This window comes from Ursus arctos, unplaced genomic scaffold (assembly GCF_023065955.2).
Source record: "Ursus arctos isolate Adak ecotype North America unplaced genomic scaffold, UrsArc2.0 scaffold_19, whole genome shotgun sequence".
NCBI lineage: Eukaryota > Metazoa > Chordata > Mammalia > Carnivora > Ursidae > Ursus > Ursus arctos.
In genome coordinates this window covers 38884669-38907811 of record NW_026622863.1, presented here as the reverse complement: position 1 = coordinate 38907811, position 23143 = coordinate 38884669, and the positions used below count along the sequence as shown (strand labels likewise).

The 23143-nt window shown below is 45.6% G+C and overlaps 1 protein-coding gene across 1 annotated transcript in view; it reads right to left on the bottom strand.

Annotated features, from left to right (window-relative positions):
• The window catches only part of TDRD12 (tudor domain containing 12), a 58679-nt gene that overhangs the window by 30006 nt on the left and 5530 nt on the right, over positions 1-23143 (bottom strand). The window contains exons 2-11 of the mRNA XM_026484277.4: positions 19473-19631; positions 17147-17283; positions 15539-15658; positions 12827-12882; positions 11505-11590; positions 7891-8080; positions 7222-7314; positions 3381-3478; positions 2747-2823; positions 114-194 (exon numbers count right to left, since the gene is read on the bottom strand). Coding sequence (XP_026340062.2) covers positions 114-194; positions 2747-2823; positions 3381-3478; positions 7222-7314; positions 7891-8080; positions 11505-11590; positions 12827-12882; positions 15539-15658; positions 17147-17283; positions 19473-19631 — 1097 coding nt within the window. The remainder of the gene's footprint in view (positions 1-113; positions 195-2746; positions 2824-3380; positions 3479-7221; positions 7315-7890; positions 8081-11504; positions 11591-12826; positions 12883-15538; positions 15659-17146; positions 17284-19472; positions 19632-23143) is intronic.

Sequence of the window (23143 nt, the reverse complement as noted above, 5' to 3'; positions counted from 1 at the left end):
CACATGGGAATGCAGATTTGAAATAAATAATAAAATCCTGTGTAAATTCTCCTGCTTATAATTTTATTACAATTATTTCAATAAAACATTTAGACCAAGGAAAAAATTCGTACTTCACACAGCCATTCTTCTCATTGTGTTCTTTCTTCTCGGCCAACCTGAGCGGTTTCTCATTTGGCTTCTGACATAAAGTGCTAGAAACCAAAAAACATTCATTAGAATCTCTGAGCCCATTTGCCCCAATCCTGAAAATGCCTTTATTCTCTGGAAGAAAACTAAGTAGCACTGAGGAGTGAGTCGCTCTACATATGAAGATTTATTTCTGTGAGAACGGACCCTCTGCCCTCTAAGGATGAAAACCAGGTTGAGGGCGCTGGAGCTCGCCAAGAGGGCGTAAGCCCCCCACAGCCTGTCTCTCTTCTGACCTCAGCTGGAAACTCCATGTAAACTCCAGAATCGAAGGGGAGAGAAGTCAAAACCTGCAAACCACCAGAATCGTGGAGAATTTCCGGGGATTTTATAGTACTCTGTCTCCTGGTGTTGGCCTGAGGCTGGCCCCATACCCCGAACTGCACAGTGGATGTCCACATCAAGCACTGAGAGAAACCTTCTATTTCAAGCCAGAGAAGCAGGAAGGGGAGCCAGAGGCCAGACAGCTTAATCCTGATTTGTTTTCCCTTTTTCTCTCTTGGCCCTGCCCCGAGGTCAGCTCCAGTCATGCAGCTGCAGTGGTAATAGGGGGGAGGGCTGTCACCCCAATCTTCCTCTCTCTAGAGGATCTGGGAAGTGGGCCCCAGGGTCCAAAGATGTGGGTGGAAACCACCATCTCCTTCCTCTCTTGTTTCCGTTGCCATTTGGCTCCACTGGTGGCCCCAATCACACAGAAGTGCATGGCCATTTCTCCGTGAAAAACCACCTACCTGGACAGAGGCTCAAGGACAGGGAGCTTTTAGAAAATGTGAGGTCAATGTGAGGAAAATCCTGCAAAAAAGATAGTGTGCCAGAGGGAGGGAGGTCCCCCATTCCTGTCTATGACCCAACACAAGTCCCAGGCTCGCCCCAAGTTGAGTATATTCGGAACAGACCCAAAGCAGAGCTGCAGTCACCACCTAAACTGAGACAGAGTCTGACACCTGAATGGAGTCACTGACTTCCTGCTAAAAGAAGTCTCACACCACAACATTCAAAATATCCAGAATACAACACACAAAGAACCAGGAAAACCAGATCAACCGTCAAGGGAAAGGATGATCACCAGGTACAAGCCCCAGGACGGCAGACAAGTGGGGCCATCACGTGCGTTAAAGCAGCTGTTGTAACCACGATCCCTGAGAGAGGGAGGGGTGAGCACTCTTGAGTGGGACAATGGAAGTTCTCAGCAAAGAAATGCAAACTATAAAAAACACCAAATGACAATTTTAGAATGGAAAAATACATCAGATAAAAAAAATTCAGCAGATGTCGACAGAAGGCTCAGTTAGGTTAAAGATACATCAGCACTATTACTAATCTGAAGAACAGCAAGGAATAAAGGTCCAAAAAATGAGCCAAATCTCAGTGACTTTTTGGACAATATCAAAATGTGTGATATTTGTCTCACAGAGTCTCAAAAGGATGGGAGAGAGAGATGCGTGCAAACATCTGCACAACAGCGACGAACGCTCTCCAAATGTGACGCGAGACAGAAACCAACACAGGAAGAACGTTGATGGGCACCAAGCGTAAGAAACAGGAGAGACACGACACCAAGGCATATATAATAAACTGCACAAACCAGAGACAAAGAGAAAATATCAAAAGCAGTCAGAGGAGAAAGGAACAAAGGAAAAGATGACAGTAGATTTGCGCTGGCAGCGATGCAGCAGACAGTGCGCCAGTATCTTTAAAATGCGGGGAAAAGAACGTGTCGACGTAGAATTCTATACCTAGCAAAAATACCCTTTTTCTCAGAAATGAAGCTGAAATAAGTTTCCCAGACATACAGACGCTGCAGAATCCATCACTGGCAGACCCACAATGCAATCAACAGTCAAGGCAGTCCTTCAGGAACAAGCACAACGATACCAGAGGGAGATGCAGAGCCGCACAGTAACAGCGCTGACGGTAACTACATAGGTGAACACAGTATTTTTCTTCCTGTTGATCATCTCTCAAAAAGACCACTGACCATTTAGATACAAACGATACTAGAGTCTAGGATTCATAAAGAACATATAAATGAAATGCAGGACGACACTAGCACAAAGCCCGGGCGGGAAGGAATGGCGCACACGACTTTAACATCTCACACTATTTGTGACATGGTGTAATAGTGCAACTGTCCTGCGATTTCACAAACACCATTAACCCGCCTCTTGATGTGGACAGGGTTACAGTCAACGCCTCAGGTACTCCTCTTCAACAGCCAGTATTTGCCCTCCACCACCTTGTACTGCCATCTGGCCCACACGTTCCCAGTCTTGCCATCAGGACAATCCCACTGGACCTGCTTACAGAAACAACTCTGTCCAACTCTGTCCAACAAGGTAACACGGAGACTCTAGAGCCACTACCAATGTTTGGTCAGTTGTGCTACTAACCAGTTGTACTATGTTTTTCTTTTAAATTAATATAGCTTTAATCAAAATTTCTGGGGCCACTCTTTATTGAAACGGAATCCTTTCTTATCATCAATCACACAGAACACTGTGCAAGACAATATTACACTCATGTATCTATTCAGTTACACTGACTTTTCAAATCGTACCTTGCTGTTGGTATATCCGGCTCAGCATATATGGTTATCCCCCTCTTTGTTGGCCAGTACACGGAGGATTCAACACACTGTAAAAAAAAAAATTTTTTAGAAAGAATATCTATTCAAGATATGTATTCTTATGGAACTAAAATTCCATGGGAATTATCCTCATAAACAACCATCCCAGATTATTGTCAGGCGACACAGGTGTGAAGAGACAAAGAACCGGACAATGTGATTACGCCACTGCTGCCACCACGAGATTACAGCGTCCAGGTAGCAAGCAGTTGGCACTTCAGAGAATCAGTATTTCAAATGTCCTATAATTACATCACTTGTCTTGTTGAAGGACTGGAAAGACAGGTTAGACTTGAACTATTAGAGTGTCCTATAACCTCAGGTCTTCACACCGTTGTTAAATGAGCATAAATATCCAATCCTGCTGAGAAGCCCCCAGGCCTGGAGTTCTCTCGTTCTTTTGAATTAGAGCAAACACACAAACTGTATTTTGTCCTGAAAGACACTATATCATAGCCAAGGATTTCTTAATAGAAACAGACCTTGGTTCCTAAATTTCAAATGAGAATATTCTAAAATTAACATTGTATGAACTTTATACCTAATGAACATTTTAAAATACAACCTTATTTACATCTTTGAAAGAGATGCGCTGTTGTTTCTTTTCAGAATTTTTTTTAGGTGAACCTCTCAATGAATCCATATTATATTTTATAGTTTTATCTGCAAAATAAAAAGTGATAAAAGACCCATCTTAGAAAGCACTATTAATAGAAAATAGAACAAAAAGGATTATAAATTTAAAAGTACAATCATAAAAATCTTAATACATGAGATTATTACAGAATAGGGTTTTGAATTAAACTTACTTGAGGAGATTAAATTTAAAAATCTCGTTTCAACCCTTGTCACATTAAAAGATGTTTAAATAATTCCTTTAGTGGCTTACTAGCAATTAAACACAATTTATTTTCCCAACTTGGCAAACTATATTTTTCAAAGAGGGCCACAACATGTCTACCAACATACATGCTCTTCTTACAATTTGTCACTGACATGTGTCCCACTGAGAGATGGGCTCTGTATTCCCTTCCTGTGAGCTTGGGTGGGGCAGGGCGGGGGTGGGGGGCTTGTAAACAATGTGGAAGTGGGGTTATTTGACTTCAAAGCTAGATAGCCAAAATGCCATGTACTTAGGACCCGTCTTCTTGAATGCTCACTTTCAAAACCCAGCCAGCATGCTGGGAAGCAGCTCAAGCAACCCCATGGAAAGGTCACTCTAAGTATTTCAGATTAGCGCCCCAATCAAGGTCCCAGCCAAAGGCAAAATCAGCTGCCAGAGAAGTCACTGCATAGGTTTCAAATGCATCCACCTGTTTCATCACCACCAGCCCTCAGGTAGACTGGCTGCTTCGTAGAATCTCTCTCAGTTGTGTAAGATTGAGCTTACGCACCTGTGGCAGGGATCCCTCAAGAGAGACCCTGGGCTCCTCTCATTCCATCTTACCAGCGGACATAAAACCTTGATGTGTCCCATTACTGGTGCTGGTCCCTTTGACCGGTTAATTAGTTAGCATCTGCCAGGCTTCTCCACTGAAAGTTACTCTTCACCTTGCACATATTTTGTCGGCTGTTACTATCATTCCTTTTCATTTGGTCATTAATCCACATTAGTACAGATTCCTATCTGAAACCCCCAAATCAGCCACTTCTCCAGGTTGCCCTGGCTGCTTTGAATGGAGAATGGTATTTCGACGCTGAGATCCGGGAGCGGGGTGTGTTGGTTTGTGTTGTGGTTGCTCCCAGGCCCTTCAGCGGACAGAGCTGGGGACTGTGTGCGTATGCGTACATGCTCACACATTTACATCTCTGTGGATTTTATATCTGGGTGTGATCTGCGTGCTGAAAACCAGGAGTTGACACCAGCGCTTCCAGTCGTGATCCTGCTGCTGCTGGATTTATGCTAGCGCTCTGCCTTCCCAGATTTGTCACGCCCCTCTGTGACTGTGAGATTCCTATCGGCCTTTATCCCTACTATAGTTACTTATGGGGTCACTCCTGCTAGATAAGCAACCGCTGTTTGGTTGTGTAAGTGACCAGTGGTTCACGGCCATTAGTACCCTTTCTGCACAGATGCGCTCCCCACTCCTTTTGCTGACAGCACCCCCACCCCTCAAACCTCACCTGCCTCCATCACTCACTTAGTTCAGGCTGATACCCTCCCCCTGCCACACATGGCCACTCTGGGGACGCTTTCCTCATTTCACTTAGGCGTAGATCCACTCCCACTCAGGTTCTGTGTTCCCGTAGGGTTGCCCCTCACTCCCACCCTCGCAAACCTGGGCGGCTCAGTCGGTTAAACGTCTGCCTTCGGCTCAGGTCATGATCCCGGGGTCCTGGGATCGAGCCTTGCATGGGGCTCCCTGCTCAGCGGGGAGTCCGCTTCTCCCTCTGCCCCTCCCCACTGCCGCTCGTGTTCGCTCGCTCACTCTCTCAAATGAATAAATAAAATCCTTAAAAAAAAAGTCAAGACAGGGTCTAGAACTGGTAAGCCTAGAAATGATAAATTAGTTGTAATGGTAAATTAATTAATTGTAAGGGTTTCAAGATCTGGAGACAACCGCCAAAATAAGGTAAGGGGAACGATAAAGGTTTACCTCTAGGGAACAGCCTGTGGTGGTGAGAAGCTGGAAAGAGAAAATTACTTTTCATCGCTTTTCATTACTTCTGTGCTACTTGTTTAACCAGGTATTAACGAAGTATTATACTTTCATTTAAAAAACATAGGACAATTTCAAGGAGAAGTACCAAAAAATAATTAAAATACCATTGAAATACCTTCTCACCATGATTACAAGGAAAAGGAAATCTTTGCTTGGGTAAGTAACACCTAATAATTTTGTCTTCCCATGACAATCAGTTACTTTTCACATCAGCTTTGCTTTCCTTTACCATCAACCTTTTCCTTTTTAAAGACACACACAGTGCATCCGGACACTGACCACGGCAAGGAAAAGTGGGAAATGCTTACTGCCCAGCAACCTGGGGCCACTTGAAAACAAAGCAAAGACATATGATGGACACATTTCATGTGATGGAAAGCTGGGCACTGATTAAACGCAACGTAAAATGCCTGGTATTTTTCCAGCTCCGGTAGAAGCGGGCATGTACTTTTATTTCCATTCGCATTTCTTCCGTCAGTAACAGGGGTGTGTTTCGGCAAGAACTCTCAGCTGGGACCCCTGCAGGAGGCACATCAGAGCACGGGGTGGCGTCCTCATGTGCCACGTTGGCCACGGGCCAGCAGGCATGGGGCTATGTCAACCGTGTATGTGGATGGTCCATTTAATCAAGTCACTGCGATGGGACCAGCGCCTCCCCCCATCACTCAGGAGGAGGGACACCAACATCCCATCTATCTCGCATCAGAGCTCAGGTCCTTACACTCATGTGATCCTGGACACATCTGACCCAAAAAGAAGTTCATCCATATGTTAACCAAAAAACACTACACAGAGGTGTGTACAGCCTCCAACTTGAGTGAGATTAAAATATTATTCGCAACCCTCACACCTGGAAAACTCTGGAAAGCAAGACTCTAACACTTCAGTAAGTAGTTATTAAAGATGACAGGTTGTTACAACTTTGATTATCTGTATTTTTCTATGATAAGCAACATTACCAAAGTAATTAAACATAATGCTAACTGTAGGGAGTGATTTTGCTGGCGAAAGCTTTAACTTAGTTGAGGTTTACGATGCACGTGCGTGAAATACTCGTGTACATGCGCCCGACAGAAGAGGGGAGTGGTGCAGGGGTTACCACAAAGGGTGACCAAGAATCAAAGAGGCTGGCAGTTTCCACTCTGGTCCAACAATTCCAATCCGTTATGTACCTTGGAGATACGGAGTTAAAGACTGGGAATTTCTACCTTCCCAAATGCCTTTTATTTTTGTGCGTTCTGCTGCTTAAAATGAAAATCACTCACAAATCCGTACATACACTCTGAGAACAAGTAATAATCACTAGTGTATGGCTGGGCTGAACAAATGCCTGTTATGTATGTTCTTTACAGAAAAATCCTCTAAGTAAGGGGACACCTGGGGGGCTCCGTCAGTTAAGCGTCCAACTCGTGATTTCAGCTCAGGTCATGATCTCATGGGTCGTGCGTAGGGCTCCGCGATCAGCAGGGAGTCTGCTTGGGATTCTCTCCCTCTGCCCCCCGCCCTGGCCGGCTCATGCTCTGCCATGCGTACACTCTAATACATAAACAAATCTTAAAAAAAAAAAATCCCCTGAGTAAGGACTGCAGCAAGGCCAAATTACCTGTCAGCATTTGCATCATGAATTGGTTCCATGATATGAAGAGAAACAGAATTACCACAGCCCTTCTAAACAGCCCTTGTAATCTCAGACAGCTGAGAGTGTTCTGTGATGCTGCCTATGAAATAAGCAAGTAAACTTACCCAGGATCACAGCAGTTGGCCCAAGGTCACCAACAACACCCTTGGGCCACGGATGCTGGAGGGACTGAGCCAGAAAAGTTAACCCATGTGAATCTGATGGAAAGAACACAGTTCAGGATTAAAGCATGAAATAAAACCCAAACGACAAATGCAAAACTCAATGGCATACTACTTCAGCTCCTGCTTCTGCCGGAAGGTCATGGGAGACCTATCTCGGGGCAGGAAAGCAGTGTGAACGAGTTAAGGAAAACTGAATTTAGAGAGAAACGCCTAAAGTTGTTTCCACTGTCCATGACGGTCTCATCTCGTATTTCCCTACTAATAAATAGCTCTATTTTTAAGAGTCTAAAATGGTAAATATTTGACCTTGTTTTGGTAACATCTTCAAATTACAAACTTACAGACTTTTGAAAATGTAACTCCATGTTAATAAGATATTGAGAATAGTTTTTTCCTTGTCTCATAAAAACAAACTTTAGCAGCTTAGGACTTGGCAAAACCTGTCACAAACTCACTAGAATCAAAATTAAAATATTAAATCTTAATATTTTAATAGTCCAAGTCTCTGCCTCCATATGGGGAAAAGTTTGTACAACTTACATTAGCACAGTAAGAGTCCTATAAATAAGACCGTTTAAAAGAAACATGTATCAATAAGAATCCACTCACTTTCCATTCCTTGAGGATCTTTTCCTTGCAAAAACATTGGCCAAAGAGTAAGTGCTGGATTGAGTTTACTGGAAAAGGATGCTGACTTTATACTCAATTGTGATTTCTCTATGGAATGAACGTTTTTATTCTCCTTGGGTGACACGTAACGAGCGAAGTTCTTCGCAACCAGATCATCATTAACACAGACCTGTACGATTTTCAACATTGCATGAATAAGACAGTGTCAAGTGACTATTCAAAAAATATCCCAAACTTCACCCCAAATTTCAACCTTCAGAAGAAATTATTTTATAGAACACAGTTTGAAAGAAATTCATTTCTTGACTTCTGCTCTGGTAATGGTGGACTAGATATTTTTGGACAACCGTCCTCGTAAGAAAAACAATGAGGATCTGTATAAAATGTAAGAACCATATTCCTGAACAAAACATCAGGGAGCTAACATGACTTTACTGGGCAAAGATCTGGGGGGATGACAAAGCGCAAATCATAAAAAGAAAAACTGATAAAAATTTAAAATCTAAATTTTAGACTACATCAAATTTTAAAAATTTCCACTCTTCAAAAGACACTAAGAGATTAAGGGCACTCCACAGAGAGAGAGAAAATATTATTAAATCTTACATCTGCACAGACACAAATCCAGAATATATAAAGAACTCTCAAAATACAATAAAAAGATGACAAACGACCCTATTAAAAAATGGGCACAAACTGCGGGCTTCAGAGGGGAGGGGGTGGGGGAATGGGCTAGGCCGGTGATGGGTATTAAGGAGGGCACGTATTGCATGGTGCACTGGGTGTTATGCACAAACAATGAATCATGGAACACTACATCAAAAACTAAGGATGTACTGTATGGTGACTAACATAACATAATAAAAATTTTTTTAAATGGGCAAAATACAATGGAATATTACTCAGCCATAGAAAGATGAGATTCTTCCATTTGCAACATGAATGGACCTAGAGAGTATTATGCTAAATGAAATAAGAGAAAGACAAACATCATATGATTTTACTTACATGTGGAAGGTAAAAAAAACAAATGAAGAAACAGACAAATAGCACAAACAGACCCATAAATACAAAGGACTGATGGAGGCCAGTGGGGAGGGGGATGAGCAAAAAGGGTGAAGGGGAGAGGGCGATACAGGCCTCCAGCACGGAACGAGTAAGCCACGGGAATAAAAGGTTCATCGGAAACAGAGTCGATGGTATTGTAATGGTGTGTGGTGAGCACGGTAGAGACTCGTCCGACCACTCTGCTGTCTACCTGAAACATCGTGTGCCAACTACTTCAATTTAAAAAGCTATCCAAAAAATGCGCCAAAGATCTGAATGCACACTTCATCAAAGAAGATATACGGATTGCAAACAGCAAATGAAGAGACACTCATCGTCATAAGTCATCAGGGAAATGCAAAATTAAGCCACGATAAGATACCACTACACGCCCACCAAAGTGGCCATCGAAGCACTTGTCCACTGCTGATGGGATCGTACAATAGTTAACCCCTTTGTACACCATCTGGCAACTCTTACTACCTATGATCCCATCCAGAAATTTCACTCCCAGGTACTCATCCAAGAGAAATGAATGCATGGGCTCACAGGAGACTGTACGTGAATATTCATAGCAGCTTTATTTATAACAGCCCCAAACTGGCCACAACGCAAATGTCCAAAAGTCGTGAACAGGTAAATCCACTGTAATATATCCAGGCAAGAGAAGAGTATTTGACAATAAAAGGGACAACGTGGATATGTGCTCAAATAATTTTGTTGTGTGAAAGAAGCCGGGCCCAAAAGAGAAAACCCTGGGATAACCTTGTGCTTCCTTAGGGAGCTGGAAAAGGATGCTGGGCCCTGTTTTTCTGGGGACGATGACCTCACGCATCTGCTCTAAGTTCTCCCTGCTAATAAGCATACCCTCTGCACTCCCCCACTGTGATGGACGGCCACAGAGGGAAAGAGACCCCCTTGAAAAGCAAGAAGAAAGAACCAGGTCAGTAGAGAAGTTTAAAGAGGATTCACCAGACCGGTCCAACGGCCAGCATTTTGTTATTTTTACCAAACTGTTAAAAGCAAAAATGCACCACAGAGAGTAATAAATGAACTGTAATGCACATGAACAACATCATCACAATGAAGAGGGAGGGGAGAAAGAACCAACCTAAGTAACTTCCGATGTATCATACAGTGTTTTGGGTGCACGCTGTTTGCCTTTAGACAAACTGTGCACAGGACTGTGGGTTAGCAATTCTGGAATTACTTTACGTGGATATTAGGATTAATCAAATTAAGTAAAATGTAACTAACAAGAGCAGGTTTCTCACTGTTGGAAACAGGTGTCAAGATAAGGACTGGGGAGGGCCACAGCGAACCCTGCGAAACTGGACTAGAATGAGAGGTACCAGAGCTCTTTTTTTGAGAGAGAGAGGAGAACAAGTGCACACATGCATGAGTGGGGGAGGGGCAGAGAGAGAGGGAGAGAGAGAATCTTAGGCAGGCTACATGCCCAGCATGCAGGACGACATGGGGCTCAATCTCCCTGAGCCGAAATCAAGGGTCAGACACTGAGCCACCCAGGCGCCCCCGTACCAGAGCTCTTTATACACGTACAGACAGACAGATACACGCACAAACAGATGCACGTACGGACAGACACACACACGTGCAGACAGATCCAGGCATCAATCCATGTGTGCGTGGATTAGCGCCCATAAACGTACTTCCTAACTGTCTGCAGAGAGGGGCTACCACCACCGACACCCCAGCAGCAGTGAGCACATCTCGTGCCCTGGTCTCACTATCTGAATAACACTCTTCTTTGAGAACTGGTTGAGTCTCAGGCTGGGCTGGAGAATGACAAAATTAGCCTAGAGCATCTCGTGGCACCAAAAATAGAAAGTTTCCAACAATGATGGGGCACAGTGAAAGGACATGTAAGCCACTTTGAAGAAGTTGCTAATGGCCAAATCTGCAACAATTTGAACAGGAAAATAATGACAGTAGTGGACTCTATCCCCTAGAGTAAAACAAAGAGTCAAGAGTCGGCACTAAGATAAATTACTGAACCACTTAATAAATGGGGGAGAAGGGCCAGTTCTTCTTTACAGAATTCCAATTAAAAATGTAGAAGGCCTGGGGCGCCTGGGTGACGCGGTCCATTAAGCGTCTGACTCTTGGTTTCACATCATGATCTCAGGGTCCTGAGAGCGAGCCCCGCACTGGGCTCCACACTGAGCATGGAGCCTGCTTGAGATTCTCTCCCTCACTGCTCCCCTGCCCTCTCTCCAAAAAAAACAAAAACAAAAAATGTTCATGCTGTGTGAATGACATTCTTTTCCTTGGAGTTTGCTCCATTTTGTCAAAATAAAAAATTTAAATAAGGATAAAACATTTTTTATTGTAATAATATTTTTTATTATGTTAGTCACCATATAGTACATCCCTGGTTTTTGGTGTAAAGTTCGCTGATTCATTAGTTGCGTATAACACCCAGTGCACCATGCAATACATGCCCTCCTTACTACCCATCACCAGCCTATCCCATTCCCCCACCATCCTCCCCTCTGAAGCCCTTAAAATACAAATCTTTCACTCACTTTTTCATTTTTTATAGTTGCATAAAGGTAGACCTCAAAAGTATCTTCTTCCACAGCACATAATTTGGCTTCCACCTGCGTGGTTACTAAATAACAGAAATGAGAAGAAATAAACCAGCTGATATTGAAACAATTCCACCTATTAATCTGTACTAACCACTTAGGGTCACCCAGAGTCACCATATCTACCGGCTTCCTCCCGGGGGTGGGGGGGCTTGGAGCAGAAGTCGTCTGTGGGAGGCGAGTGGAGGTGAAGACTCTCCTGGCATGGGGTCAGCCACGTACCTGCCATCCCCATCCACAGCTGCTGCCCCCTGCCCCCTGCAAACCTCCTCGAGCAGTTCTTGGCCCTCTTCCCTCACACAGTTCCCAAATCCACTTCCCACCCAGTCTTTCATCTGAGTCTGTTCCACCCTGCCAACACCCTGTAAGTCAGAGCTCTCAGCGACTCAGACCCAAGCACCCAAACAGCAGCTCTAGGCCCGGGCACCTTCAGGCACCAGGCTCAGTTCTTCACACACGTGTTTCACTTCACAACCGTCACTGTCGTGTACAGGGCAGGAGGCCGGGCTCAGAGAAGGCTGCAGGGAAGCCGCGGGGCGGGGCAGGATGCCGTCCCAGGTGCTCCGCTTCCCCCACATCTGCATCTCCAGTGTCCCCCCAGGGGCTCACAAGGGCCCAGACTCCAAAGCCGCAGGCCCTCCCAACCTCCCCGTTCCCCCAGGGGCCCAGCATCTGGCTATTCCTCTGGCCAGACAGGGGCCAGCACAGGAGAGGGGCCAGCACCCCAGGCATTTCACACCCACTTCTCAGAGCAGCCCCGGGCAATGGGCACAGGGACTTGGCTCCTGCCAGCCAGGGGTCAGGACAGACGGCCCATGAGGCTGTACTTCACCACCAACAATAGAAAATAAAGAGAGCACGCCGGACAGCTGCTCTGAGACAGACTACACCTCTGAAATCGGCAATAATGGTCACGAACAATCAGTATCCGCGAGCGAAGTTCAGCTTTGCATCACCTGTTGCTTCATGAAATGCGTGTACGTATATTTTGCAGAGTGCAACCCACACAAATGAAGGGCCCCTCACCCAAACAGCCCCTTTCTCATTTTAACTCTCAAGTACTGATGTCCACATCCACCCCCAAACCTTCAGGGGCACAGGGGCAACGTAACACGGGGTGGAAGGAGTCCCAGGTAACAGATGAACCCATGAGGAGGGGCAAACAGCTGAACGTGCGCATCTCAAACCCCCTCGTCAATGGAAAGATAAACCAGCCTGGGCGTCAGTTCAAAGCAGGCTGCGATGGTGATGCACCTTACCTTTTAGGATGTTCTGGAAGTACTGAATAGCTGCGCTGTCCCACTTCTTGGCAGGTCTGGAACAGTAAACAGATGCAACCTTATCAAATAAAAATCTGAGGCTAGGACACCAACATCACTTTGTAAGCCATACGCTGGATGTTTCTGACATTACGTATTGAACATATGATGCCTGGCTCTGCTTTGGGGGTGACGATTCCAGCCGCACCCTGCAACGGGCTCCTCTCACCACTGCCACCTGCACCCAGTGCAGAGACTCACGGAGAACGGGCCCATCCTGGGGCTTCCTGAGCGGCCTGTGCCTGCCCCAAGGGCATCGTCTGTTCCAGCACCAGTGACCTGGGCCCTATCTGTCTCTCCAGCCAGAACACAAGCCCCCTGGAGTGGGGATGCTGCGCACGCAGCGTCCAGCACAGGCTGGCACAGAGCGAGGGCTCCAAATGTGCTGGTGAGACCAACACGGAGAGAAAGGCCAGGGGAGAGCCACCAGCCAGTCTCTCATGGCATCCAACACCCTGCTGACACCTGTCCTCTGTCTCCCACGTTCTATCATCTTGCCCTTTCCTGTGCTCTGGAAAGGAAGTCGTAAGAAGAGCTGTAGGCAGTAGAAGATGAAGAGAAACCAGTATTTCAAAGCAAGGAATAAAAATACACAAGGGGAGAGTGCTATGTTTTAGGCTTCTCTGCTGGTTTGATTGTCCAAATCAATGATGGTTTGATGCCACCATCATCCTCCAAGGGCTGTTTTCGGGATCAAATGAGGTAATGGACATAAAGCACCTAGCCCCACGCCAAGGTGAAGGTATTATTTTACTTTACTAAAAAAAGATATTAAGCACATTACTTCAAGAAAATCACAAAGCATTCCTAAAAGGAAGTAAAAAAAAAATGAAGTTAGTGGTTTTAAACCCTTGCTACACACACACAAAATTACCTAGTAAGTTAAAAACAAAATGAAGTAGATTTCTAATAAGAAAATGGACCAAGAGAAAAATCAATCTAAGCTATTCACAGGTAAACCAATCATTCAGTCCCTGTGTGTGTCTGTCTGTCTCTCTCACACACACGCACACACAAATAACCACATGAAGAAATACCCAACTTTACAAATTAGAAAAATACAAATGAAAACAAAATACCATTTTCACACAGCAAACAAGCAAAAATGATAAAGCTTGACGATAGTCAAAGTTGTGTGGAAAAGCGGCCCCCTCTGTACCCCTGCGATGCGAGTACACATCGCCAGTCCTCTTGGAGGGCCATTCGACCAAATCTATAAACACATATTGAGACAGACATTCTGGATGAACTGCCCACACAAAGGGACATGTGTCTGCACGGAGGGTATGTCCACGGCTGGGGAAGGTGGTCACACAGAGGGGGCGAGGATGAGGGGCCTCTGAGGGACAGCTGGGCGTGGACAGACTGGCACCAGAGCCAGCCCTGGGGGTGAGTAGCTGGCTGCTCTAGAAGAGGGCCAGGTAGGAGGCAGGAGTGCTGCTGTGCGGGGGACCCACTTTCCCGGAGTCTCTGAGGGCAGAGGTGGTGTGGGGGGACCACGGGGAGCCTGGCGGGGCACGCTGGCGTCAGCAGGGACAAGCAGACTCAGCGTCCATTACTGAGCTTCTGAGGCCAGCCACAAGGTGAAGGACAGGTGCTGGGGGATGCAGGGAGTGGGAATGGAGGGTCTCCATAGATCCTGCGAAAGCATCCACAAGAGGGGTGCCTTCCAAGTTCAGGGAACAAAATGCAGCATCACCAGGACATGCACGTTAAGCTGGAACTGTGCTGTGCCCACAGTGTTTCTTCCGGTAATGCCACAGTCCAGGGGGTGGGGGCGCCGGGGGGGAGGGGTGGGCCAGGAACTCAAGTAGCACTCAGTCCAGACAGTGTAGAGCGCAGCCATATCCCTGCCACCACAGTGCCCAGGGCGGGGACCCTGGTGAGTCCTGCACAAACACGGACGATGTGGCCCAAGACCAGGAAAACAGGGCATAGAGAGGGGAGGGGTGATGTGTGCTTATGGGCACCCACATCCATATCTTCACACCCATGTGTTATTTGGATTTATCCATATTCTCATGGAAATGTGCAGTGCACAGCGGTCTGCCAACCATCTAGCTGGCTCTCAAGAGAGGAACGGTTACATACACAAGTAGCCAGTTATGTTCACCCAGAAAGATAACAGGAGAAGGCGGTGCAGGTACCAACGAGAGCTTCAGCGCACTCTTAATTGAGTTAAATCTGCCAACAAGGCAGGAGGTTCTAATTTTCATGAAAGCCTCCACACAAATGAATGCATATAAAGCACTGAATGAGGTCTTCAAGTTCCAAGCCTGAACAGTTCTGGGGGGGGCGGAGCTGGAGAAAAATGCAATGGACTTTTTTTTTTTAATGCTCCATGATCCTGTGTACCAGCCTTTCTCTTTACAGGTAATCTATTACTTTTTGCAAATTAAAATTCATCCCAGAGCATAGAGCTCAGGGGCCCCTCTAAGCCCTTCCACTGCAACGTCTGGAAGGGGGGCTGCCCAGGGAGCTCCGCTCACAGCCAGGTGCAATGCACACCAACTCAGGAGATGTCTCCTTAAGAACAAAGAGGCCTCTGGAATCACTCAGCGGTTCACAAGGGGAACACATTCCACATAAACCTCACACACTCGGTTTCAGACTTTTACCCACGCTTCAGCATCGGTCACCAGCAGTACTTACACGATCTTAGTGCTGTCTTCACAGAAGTCAATGTGTAATGTAACAGGCTTCGTGCAGTACAGCCTGAATTTTTTCGCTCGGTAGGGAAGCTGCATAAAAGTTTCTACTGCAACTCGGATGCTTCACAGTGAAACAGAAATAGCTCCGTTACAAAAAAAAAACTTGTATAGAAAAGATTTCCTTAGAGTTTGCCCCTGCAATTGACATCCCTAAAACACACCCAAGCCAATTCTTTGTTTCTAATCCAGCCCCCAGCTGCTGGAAGGGCGGGGGAGGGAACAGAATCTTACTCGTCTTAGGTATAAAAGCAGAAGATATATGAATAGTACCTACATAGATATTCAGAGTATCTTTAGTGTTAAAACTGCATGGTGTGGTGGTGGAAGAATTAGAAAAATCAGCTTCTAACAAAGGCTCCTCAGACAAGGAAACACTAGGAAATAATGGACAATCCTGTGAAGTCAATTCTACTTAAGATTTTCAAATTTCAATCTTAATACACAACCCGAATTACAGTTTCTGTAAATGAGCAGATGTTTGTTGTGGTTTTTCAGCAGATGTTTTTATAGTTAGTATTTATCGATTCTGCACAAAAAGAGGGGCTGAGATTTGATAAATCTGTTGCTCGGCACCTTATTTCCATTCTTCCAGCCAGTGACAGACCACCTGCTCGTACCGTTTCCACAGAAGCGGTTCTGGAAGCCCTGCATGGGCAGCCTCGCCACCTCATCTCGACAGTCCAGAAACAGGTGCCCATTCTAACTGTCCGTCAAAACCTCCCCCTACACTGTTTGATCATGGGCTTCTCTTGCCCCAAACTCCAAATACTAAAGATCTCCCCCAATTAAACACAACATTTACTTTGATAACAATTGTGGTTATAAAGGTGCAGAATCACAAGCCAGAAAGGCATCTACTTTTTTTAAGTATTTGCAAATTCCCAATGTCTGAGAAGTCCTTCTGCCATGAAATTCTTTACTCTTGTTTTAAGAATACTCTTTTGGAAGAAAGGTCCTCACGTTAATTATTAAACTGATATTCTCTTACTCTGGGACAGGAAACTATGAAAAATTAACACAAACACAAAAGCTGACGTGTTGCTAGTGTTTTCTAATGACTGTTAGTGGGTGGTCCTGGAGATAATGAGGGCCCCTTCCTCCCCGTCTTATGTGACTGTGGGTCACACCCTCACTCTGCTAAGAAAAACGACCAGGAGTACTTGAACAGGTGCTCTGCTCCCCAATACCTGACCCCACACCCCTTCTGTGGGGACCAGACGACTTTCCGCCTCCAGGTGGAGTCTTTCCTACAGCCCAGCCTCTGGAAGGACCCACCGCATCACAGGAACACACCAGAGGGGAGGCCCGGAGCACCTGCCCTTGCCAGGAAGGAAGGTGGAAGGAGGGCCCAGTGGCCCCGGATCCTCACTGAAACCACCAGCCCCAACACTGACTGCGTGTAGAACCAGAATCTGCAAGCTGTCCCCACGGGAAGCTAAGAACATTCCAGTTCTATGACCTCTATCTTCTCGCTGTGAAAACTGACCCTCTCCTTTAAATCTGATATTCGTCTCCCTACAGAGCAAAGGCAAAATAAACACGTACGTACTTTTTAGATTTCACTGGGATGTACTTGGCAAAATCCACAAGGAAACATTCTGCCAGGTAATGGTCTGCCGAAGACACAATGGACTTAATAACAGCCCTGCACCAACACTTCAGTTCCTGACAATACACCACACAGACCTACAAAATAAAAACCTCGGTGTTAAAACCCCCAGTCACGGGAGAGAACACAAATGCACCCCCAAACCATCTCAGCCCACATTCCACCTTCCGGAAGAGGAAAGGTAGGGAGGAGGCTGGGCTGCCCATGCTGACCCCTGCTGGGTGGTAAACAGAGCACTGGGCACCAGAGTCTGACTTCAGGCTTCTCTTACTTCAGTCACGCCAACTCCTTAACTCAGGACAGACTTTTGAAAGTAAAATAAAGAAAATCCATTGCTTTGCCTTAAGTCAGAAAACAAAGCTTAGAAATATACTGTCAAGCACGTTGCCAGACCCCTGAAGAATCTCCCCCCCAGGCTCACCTTCCCCATTCCGCTCCAGGTGGCTGTTACTGCTAACGTTTGTTACTACTGTGTACTACCTGTCACAACTGACAGCTGCCTCCAGGACGACGTGACTGTCTTCTGTACCACCACGTGCCCAGCACCTACAACAGTGCTTGCCATGCACGAAGCCTTCAATGACCCCTTGCTGAATGACTCAAGAAATCAATGCGTGCCTGCAGCCCCATTTTAGGGAAACTACCCGGCAGGAGTGACAACCGCCTGTTGTCCTGACCATCCCATGGGACTGCCAGGCCAGAGTGGACTCGATTTCGACCCAGACCGGCAAACCAGACGCCGACCACAGGCTCTTACAAGGCCCTGCGGGGAGAGAGCTGCATCCCACGGGGAAGAAGCCAGCCGATGGGAGATTGCCGCGTTCCAGAACTGAAGCCGGATGCCATGGAGCAGCCACTTTGCCAGGGAGGGGCTCTTGGGAGCCTCCATAACTCCAAAGTCAAATAACTTGAGAGAAATCTTGCCAAAGACGGAGGGTGTTTCTGGTCAGCACTGAAGTCAAGGTAATTTGTAGGAATGGTGTGAACAGGTAATCATTCACGCGGCCAGCCGGCTTTGAACTGGTGGCTTACAGGGCTTCCACCAACCCAGAGTGGGGCAATTTAAGCCTCAAGAACAAGGATTGCAGCTGATGAATATATTAAAAGCCATGAGTTCAATACAGTACTTTAAGAATGAAGAGGAGGAGAGAAAAACAGCACAGACCTCTGGATGCCCGCGTACACAGCTGGGCACGAACGCTGGTAAGGGAAAGAATCAAGCAACGCGTCTACCTTTCCAGCATCGACTGCAGGCGAATAGTTTTCTGCAGACGAAGTCCACCTCAAGATCGCAGAAGGAATGTGAAAAGTTAAACAGAAGGGCTGCTTCAGGCCGTGCTGGTCACGGGATGGTGCCTCCACTGCAGGAAAAGCTGATGGGCACCACCTCCAGGCAGGGCTCAGGTGTCGCCTTCCGAATCCGCTGGGCTTTGCCAACAGTGCCCGTACCTCCCAATTCAATGCAAGCAGCAGCTCATAGCCCAATCACTCTGAGGGGGCAAAAACGTGACCCTGAATCTAATCAAAGCTTTATCTTTAACTACCAGTCCAGATAAAATAGAAGTGGAGAGACGAGGAAAGTTCAGCACCACCACAAGGAGGCACTCACACTATCCAAAATGTGGACTGTTTTAAAAGGACAATTAACTAGGTTTCCTCTCTTCAACAAGTCAATGGTATGGGAAAAAATAATAAATATAACTAAAGAAGATTTTTTTTGAAAGGGGGAAGGAATTCAAGTTATTTCTAATGCTTTTCATAGTTTATAAACCTTTCCCAGTAGAAAAATTCAAACTCTTCTGAAAAGTGACTGACCAGCAGAGAGAATCAAACAATGGGCCCAGGAGCCAAGGAGGCAAGAAAGGAAGAAGGGGCCGTGATGTGAGGTAAGGAAAATACACAAGCGTGAGTTGGGCAAAGTCATGAGCAGCAAAAGGGAGGGACTGGCCCTAGACTGAAAACCCCCAGGCCGCCTCGGCTGAGGCCCCCACACCTGTGATAGATCTAGAATAGCCCTCCGGTTCCTAGTCCCAGGAGGGTGGCCCGATGCTTGAATCTGGATGACACCCCATGTCCCCCTTCCCCACATGAATCTTCTACAACCTCTGCTTTCCAACACCAGCCCCAATCTCATGCAGCTCAAAGAACCTAACACAAGGCAACGTTTATGAGCAATTAAAATACTCTAAAAGCTTTTATCGCCAAAATGTGTACATTTTAAGTAGTATTTCAAGACACAGTGCTTACAGCGCACTTAGATACATACCTGCCCTTCTTCCAACATTAACGGTTTTATTTCTATATCTTGACACATGCTATTATAGAAGTCATTCATGGCCCTATTTAGTTTTTGATAATCAACTTCATGATCTAAAAAGGGACTACAGCCCTTTATAATAACCCAGAAGCATCCTGGATCTTCAATCTGTAAAAAATTTTTAAAAGACAGACAAAACAATGCATGGTTTAAAAAGCAGAACCATAAAATAATAAACTTTCGAGGCACGATAACTTAGTGGTTTAAGTGATGTAACAAATTCTAGATGAGCACCTCTGTGTTAAAAGGTCAGACCAAAGGTAAAAAAGATGGTCAATTTAGATCAAATCATCACGCTGTACACCTTAAACTTATACAATGTTGTATGCTAATTATATTTCAGTTAAGCTGGATAAAAGGTAAAAGATGCAAGGATAAAATTCTAAAACATGTAAAAGTTTGAAAAGCCACATAACCAATAATATGCCAGTAATTTTTAATTACGTGCTATGATGCAAAAAGCAGGGATCAATGTCCTTCATCTCCTGTATTATTTTAAAGATTTTATTTATTTGAGATAGAAAGAGGGAGAGACAGAACATGAGCAGGGGGGCAGAAGGAGAGGGAGAAGCAAACTCCCTGCTGAGCAGGGAGCCCGACATGGGTCTCCATCCCAGGACCTTGGGATCATGACCTGAGCTGAAGGCAGACACTTAACCAACTGAGCCACCCAGGGGCCTCATCTCCTGTATTTTTAAAATATTCATAATAAAATACAAAAGCAAGTGTCCATGTTTGCAATATGCTATGTCTTTTGTAAAAAAGAGAAGGAAATATGAATACATGTATATTCTGTTCATATTTAAAATAAGAAATGACAGCAGATAAACCAAAGCAAATACAAGTTATTACCTATAGGAAGCCAGGAAAAAAAGGCCCTGACTTTCGGTGACGAAAGTCAGACTTCTGTGAATGTATCTTGATATATACCAGTGTCATTGGAAATCAAGATTTTCATTGTTAGAGAGTACAATAGATGTACAGTAGAGATGTACAATAAAAAGTTAAATTTGACTTGAAAATATCAATAGGAACTCATGACCTTCCAAGTGTATTTACTTCTTAACTCTGCCTACTGAAAGGACCTAAAAGCAATGACATCCCAAGACTTCGGATCCTAGGTACCAGGTGGCTGGGGAACAGGTGCTCATGGTAATATTCTATTTTTCTAAATATTTGACGATTTTTATAGTAAATAGTTGGAAAAAAAGAACAGTGGGCCATTCTGGTGCCAGGTGTAGCAGAGTCGTTTACATGGACTAATCCCACCTAACAATCATCAGTCCAGGAAAAAATATAAAATAACAAATATGAAGGCACTGAAGAGAACAGAAACTGCACGGACTGGACGCTTCGCAAGGAGGACTGGTCTTGGGTGAGATCCGTGCTTCCTTACAGCTTTTCTAGTCCAGGAGGACGGGCTGCAACCCAGGCAGAAAACTGCAGTGTCTGTGGCCTGAGGAACCTGAGAAGGGAGCTCTGGGCTACGAGAGTAACTGTACGTTGACAGGAGAAATCCTGAAAGAGCCGCAGCGGGGAGAGCCAAGGCCCTGGCCAGCCTGCATGGCACAGTGAGAGCCCAGCGGCCCAGAGGAGAGCGACCAGGAGAAGGCGGACAGAAACACCACAGTTTTAGCTGCTGCCCGTGAGAACGGCAAACTCGTGCCATGGCACCTCCCCAAACCTCTGAACCAAGAGGCCCAGTCCCGGGGATGACGCTCGCCCCCCAACTGCCTGCCTGGGGAAGCTCAAGGCTGCCAGGACAACCTACGGTCTGTAGAATTCTAGCCGGCTTTGGACAGAGACCCTCGACCTGCCTTTCTGTGAGCATTTCCTCTAAAGGGCTGACAGGTGCCAGTCCTCCCCGTCCCTTTGAAATGTGTCTGTATCTCCCGCTACTCAGGAGTACGTCTCGAGGGCCTGAAAGCCATGGCTGCCACCTGGAACCTTCTTCTCGGCTAGCAGGCACTGACCAGCCCTTGGTCCGTGGATCCCTGGAGCCCCTCCCCTCCTCTTCCTCGATCTTGCCTCAAAATGCTCGGCCCCCTCTGCCCTTTCCCAGCTCCTGCCCCTACTGCCGGCAGCAAATGCTCTAACGAGCGTCTGCCTTTGTCTGTCTTTGGCACCCATCACTGGGAAAGTCTGCAGGGGAGTCCGGCCAAATTCAAGAGTACGCTCAGTAGGCCCCGCAGGCTCTCCGCGGAAACCCCTGCCGTGCCCCGCCTGCGAACTCAGACCGCGCTCCTGGACAGACACAGTATGCTCTAGTAAGGGCAAACGGGCTCAGAGAGGATGAACCAAGCCTCCCAGACGGTGCGCGCCGCGAGGGACTGAAGCGTTGGTCCACGCCCTTCACCATCGCTGCAATATCCCGCGTAGCGGTTACTAGCTGTGCGGGGATGAAAATGGGATGTGTGGCCAAGGACAAAAGCAGTCAGAAGTGAACCCAAGACCACCCAGGGGTTGACATGAAACGGCAAGGAAGTCAAAGCAGCGGTTAGAAATACGCTGAACAACTTAAGGCCAAGATGGTCGTACTGAATTCGTGTGTTTACTAAAGAAGAGAATTTCATGTAAGAAATGGAAACTATTAAAAAGAAAAAAACCTTTGGAAAAGATAATTCCAGAACTACAAGGTAAAACATACCAAAAAAAAAAAAAAAAAAGAAAGAAAGAAAGTGTTACCAGTAGCGCGCTCTCTACTCCTATTCGACACCGTACTGGAAGCCCTAGTCGATATAACAAAATAAGAAAAATGTTGTCAGCAAGACTGGAAATGAAGAAAGAAAACTGTCTCTATTCACAAACAATACCTCCGTAGAAAATCTTAAGGAATCTACAAAAAACATATTAGAACTAGTAAGTGGCTCTAACAAGGTTCCAGGGCACAAGGGCATATAATACACTCAATCATACATCTATAGCAATGGAAACTGGATATTTAAATTAAAAAAAAAAAAACCATTTTCAACAGCACCAAAAAACAGGATTACTCAGGAATGAATCTAATAAAATACATGCAAAATGTGTGTGTTGGAAGGTACACAAGGCGATCAAATAGCTCAAGGAAGGCCTTTAATGCCAATATGCCATGTTCATGGATTAAGATGTTGATTTTTCCCACAATCACCTATAAATACAACTTAGTTCCAGCACGACTGAGAAATCAATGAACTCACTATGAAATTCTTACTGGAAAGGCAAAGGAACTAGAACGGCCCAAAAAATTCTGAAAAAGAACAAAATAGTTGGAAGACTCATTCCACCTGATTTCGAGACTTACTAAAAAGCTACGGTAACCAGAACACTGTGCTACTGGAGAAAGCACGGACATAAACCAACAGAAGAGAAACAGACCCACACATATATGGTCAACTGATTCTCAATAAAGGCACAAAAGTAATTTGATGCAGAAAGGGTAGTTTTTAACAAATGATACCAGAACAATCAGTTATCCGTACACACAAAAATGAACTTTGATCCATTCTTCGTACCAGATACAAAAATTAACTCCGATGGACCCTGTATCTAAATGTAAAACATAAAACTATAAAATTTCTAAAGGAATCCATGGGGGGAATCTTTTATGACTGCGCGTTAGGCAAAGATTTTAGCCATAA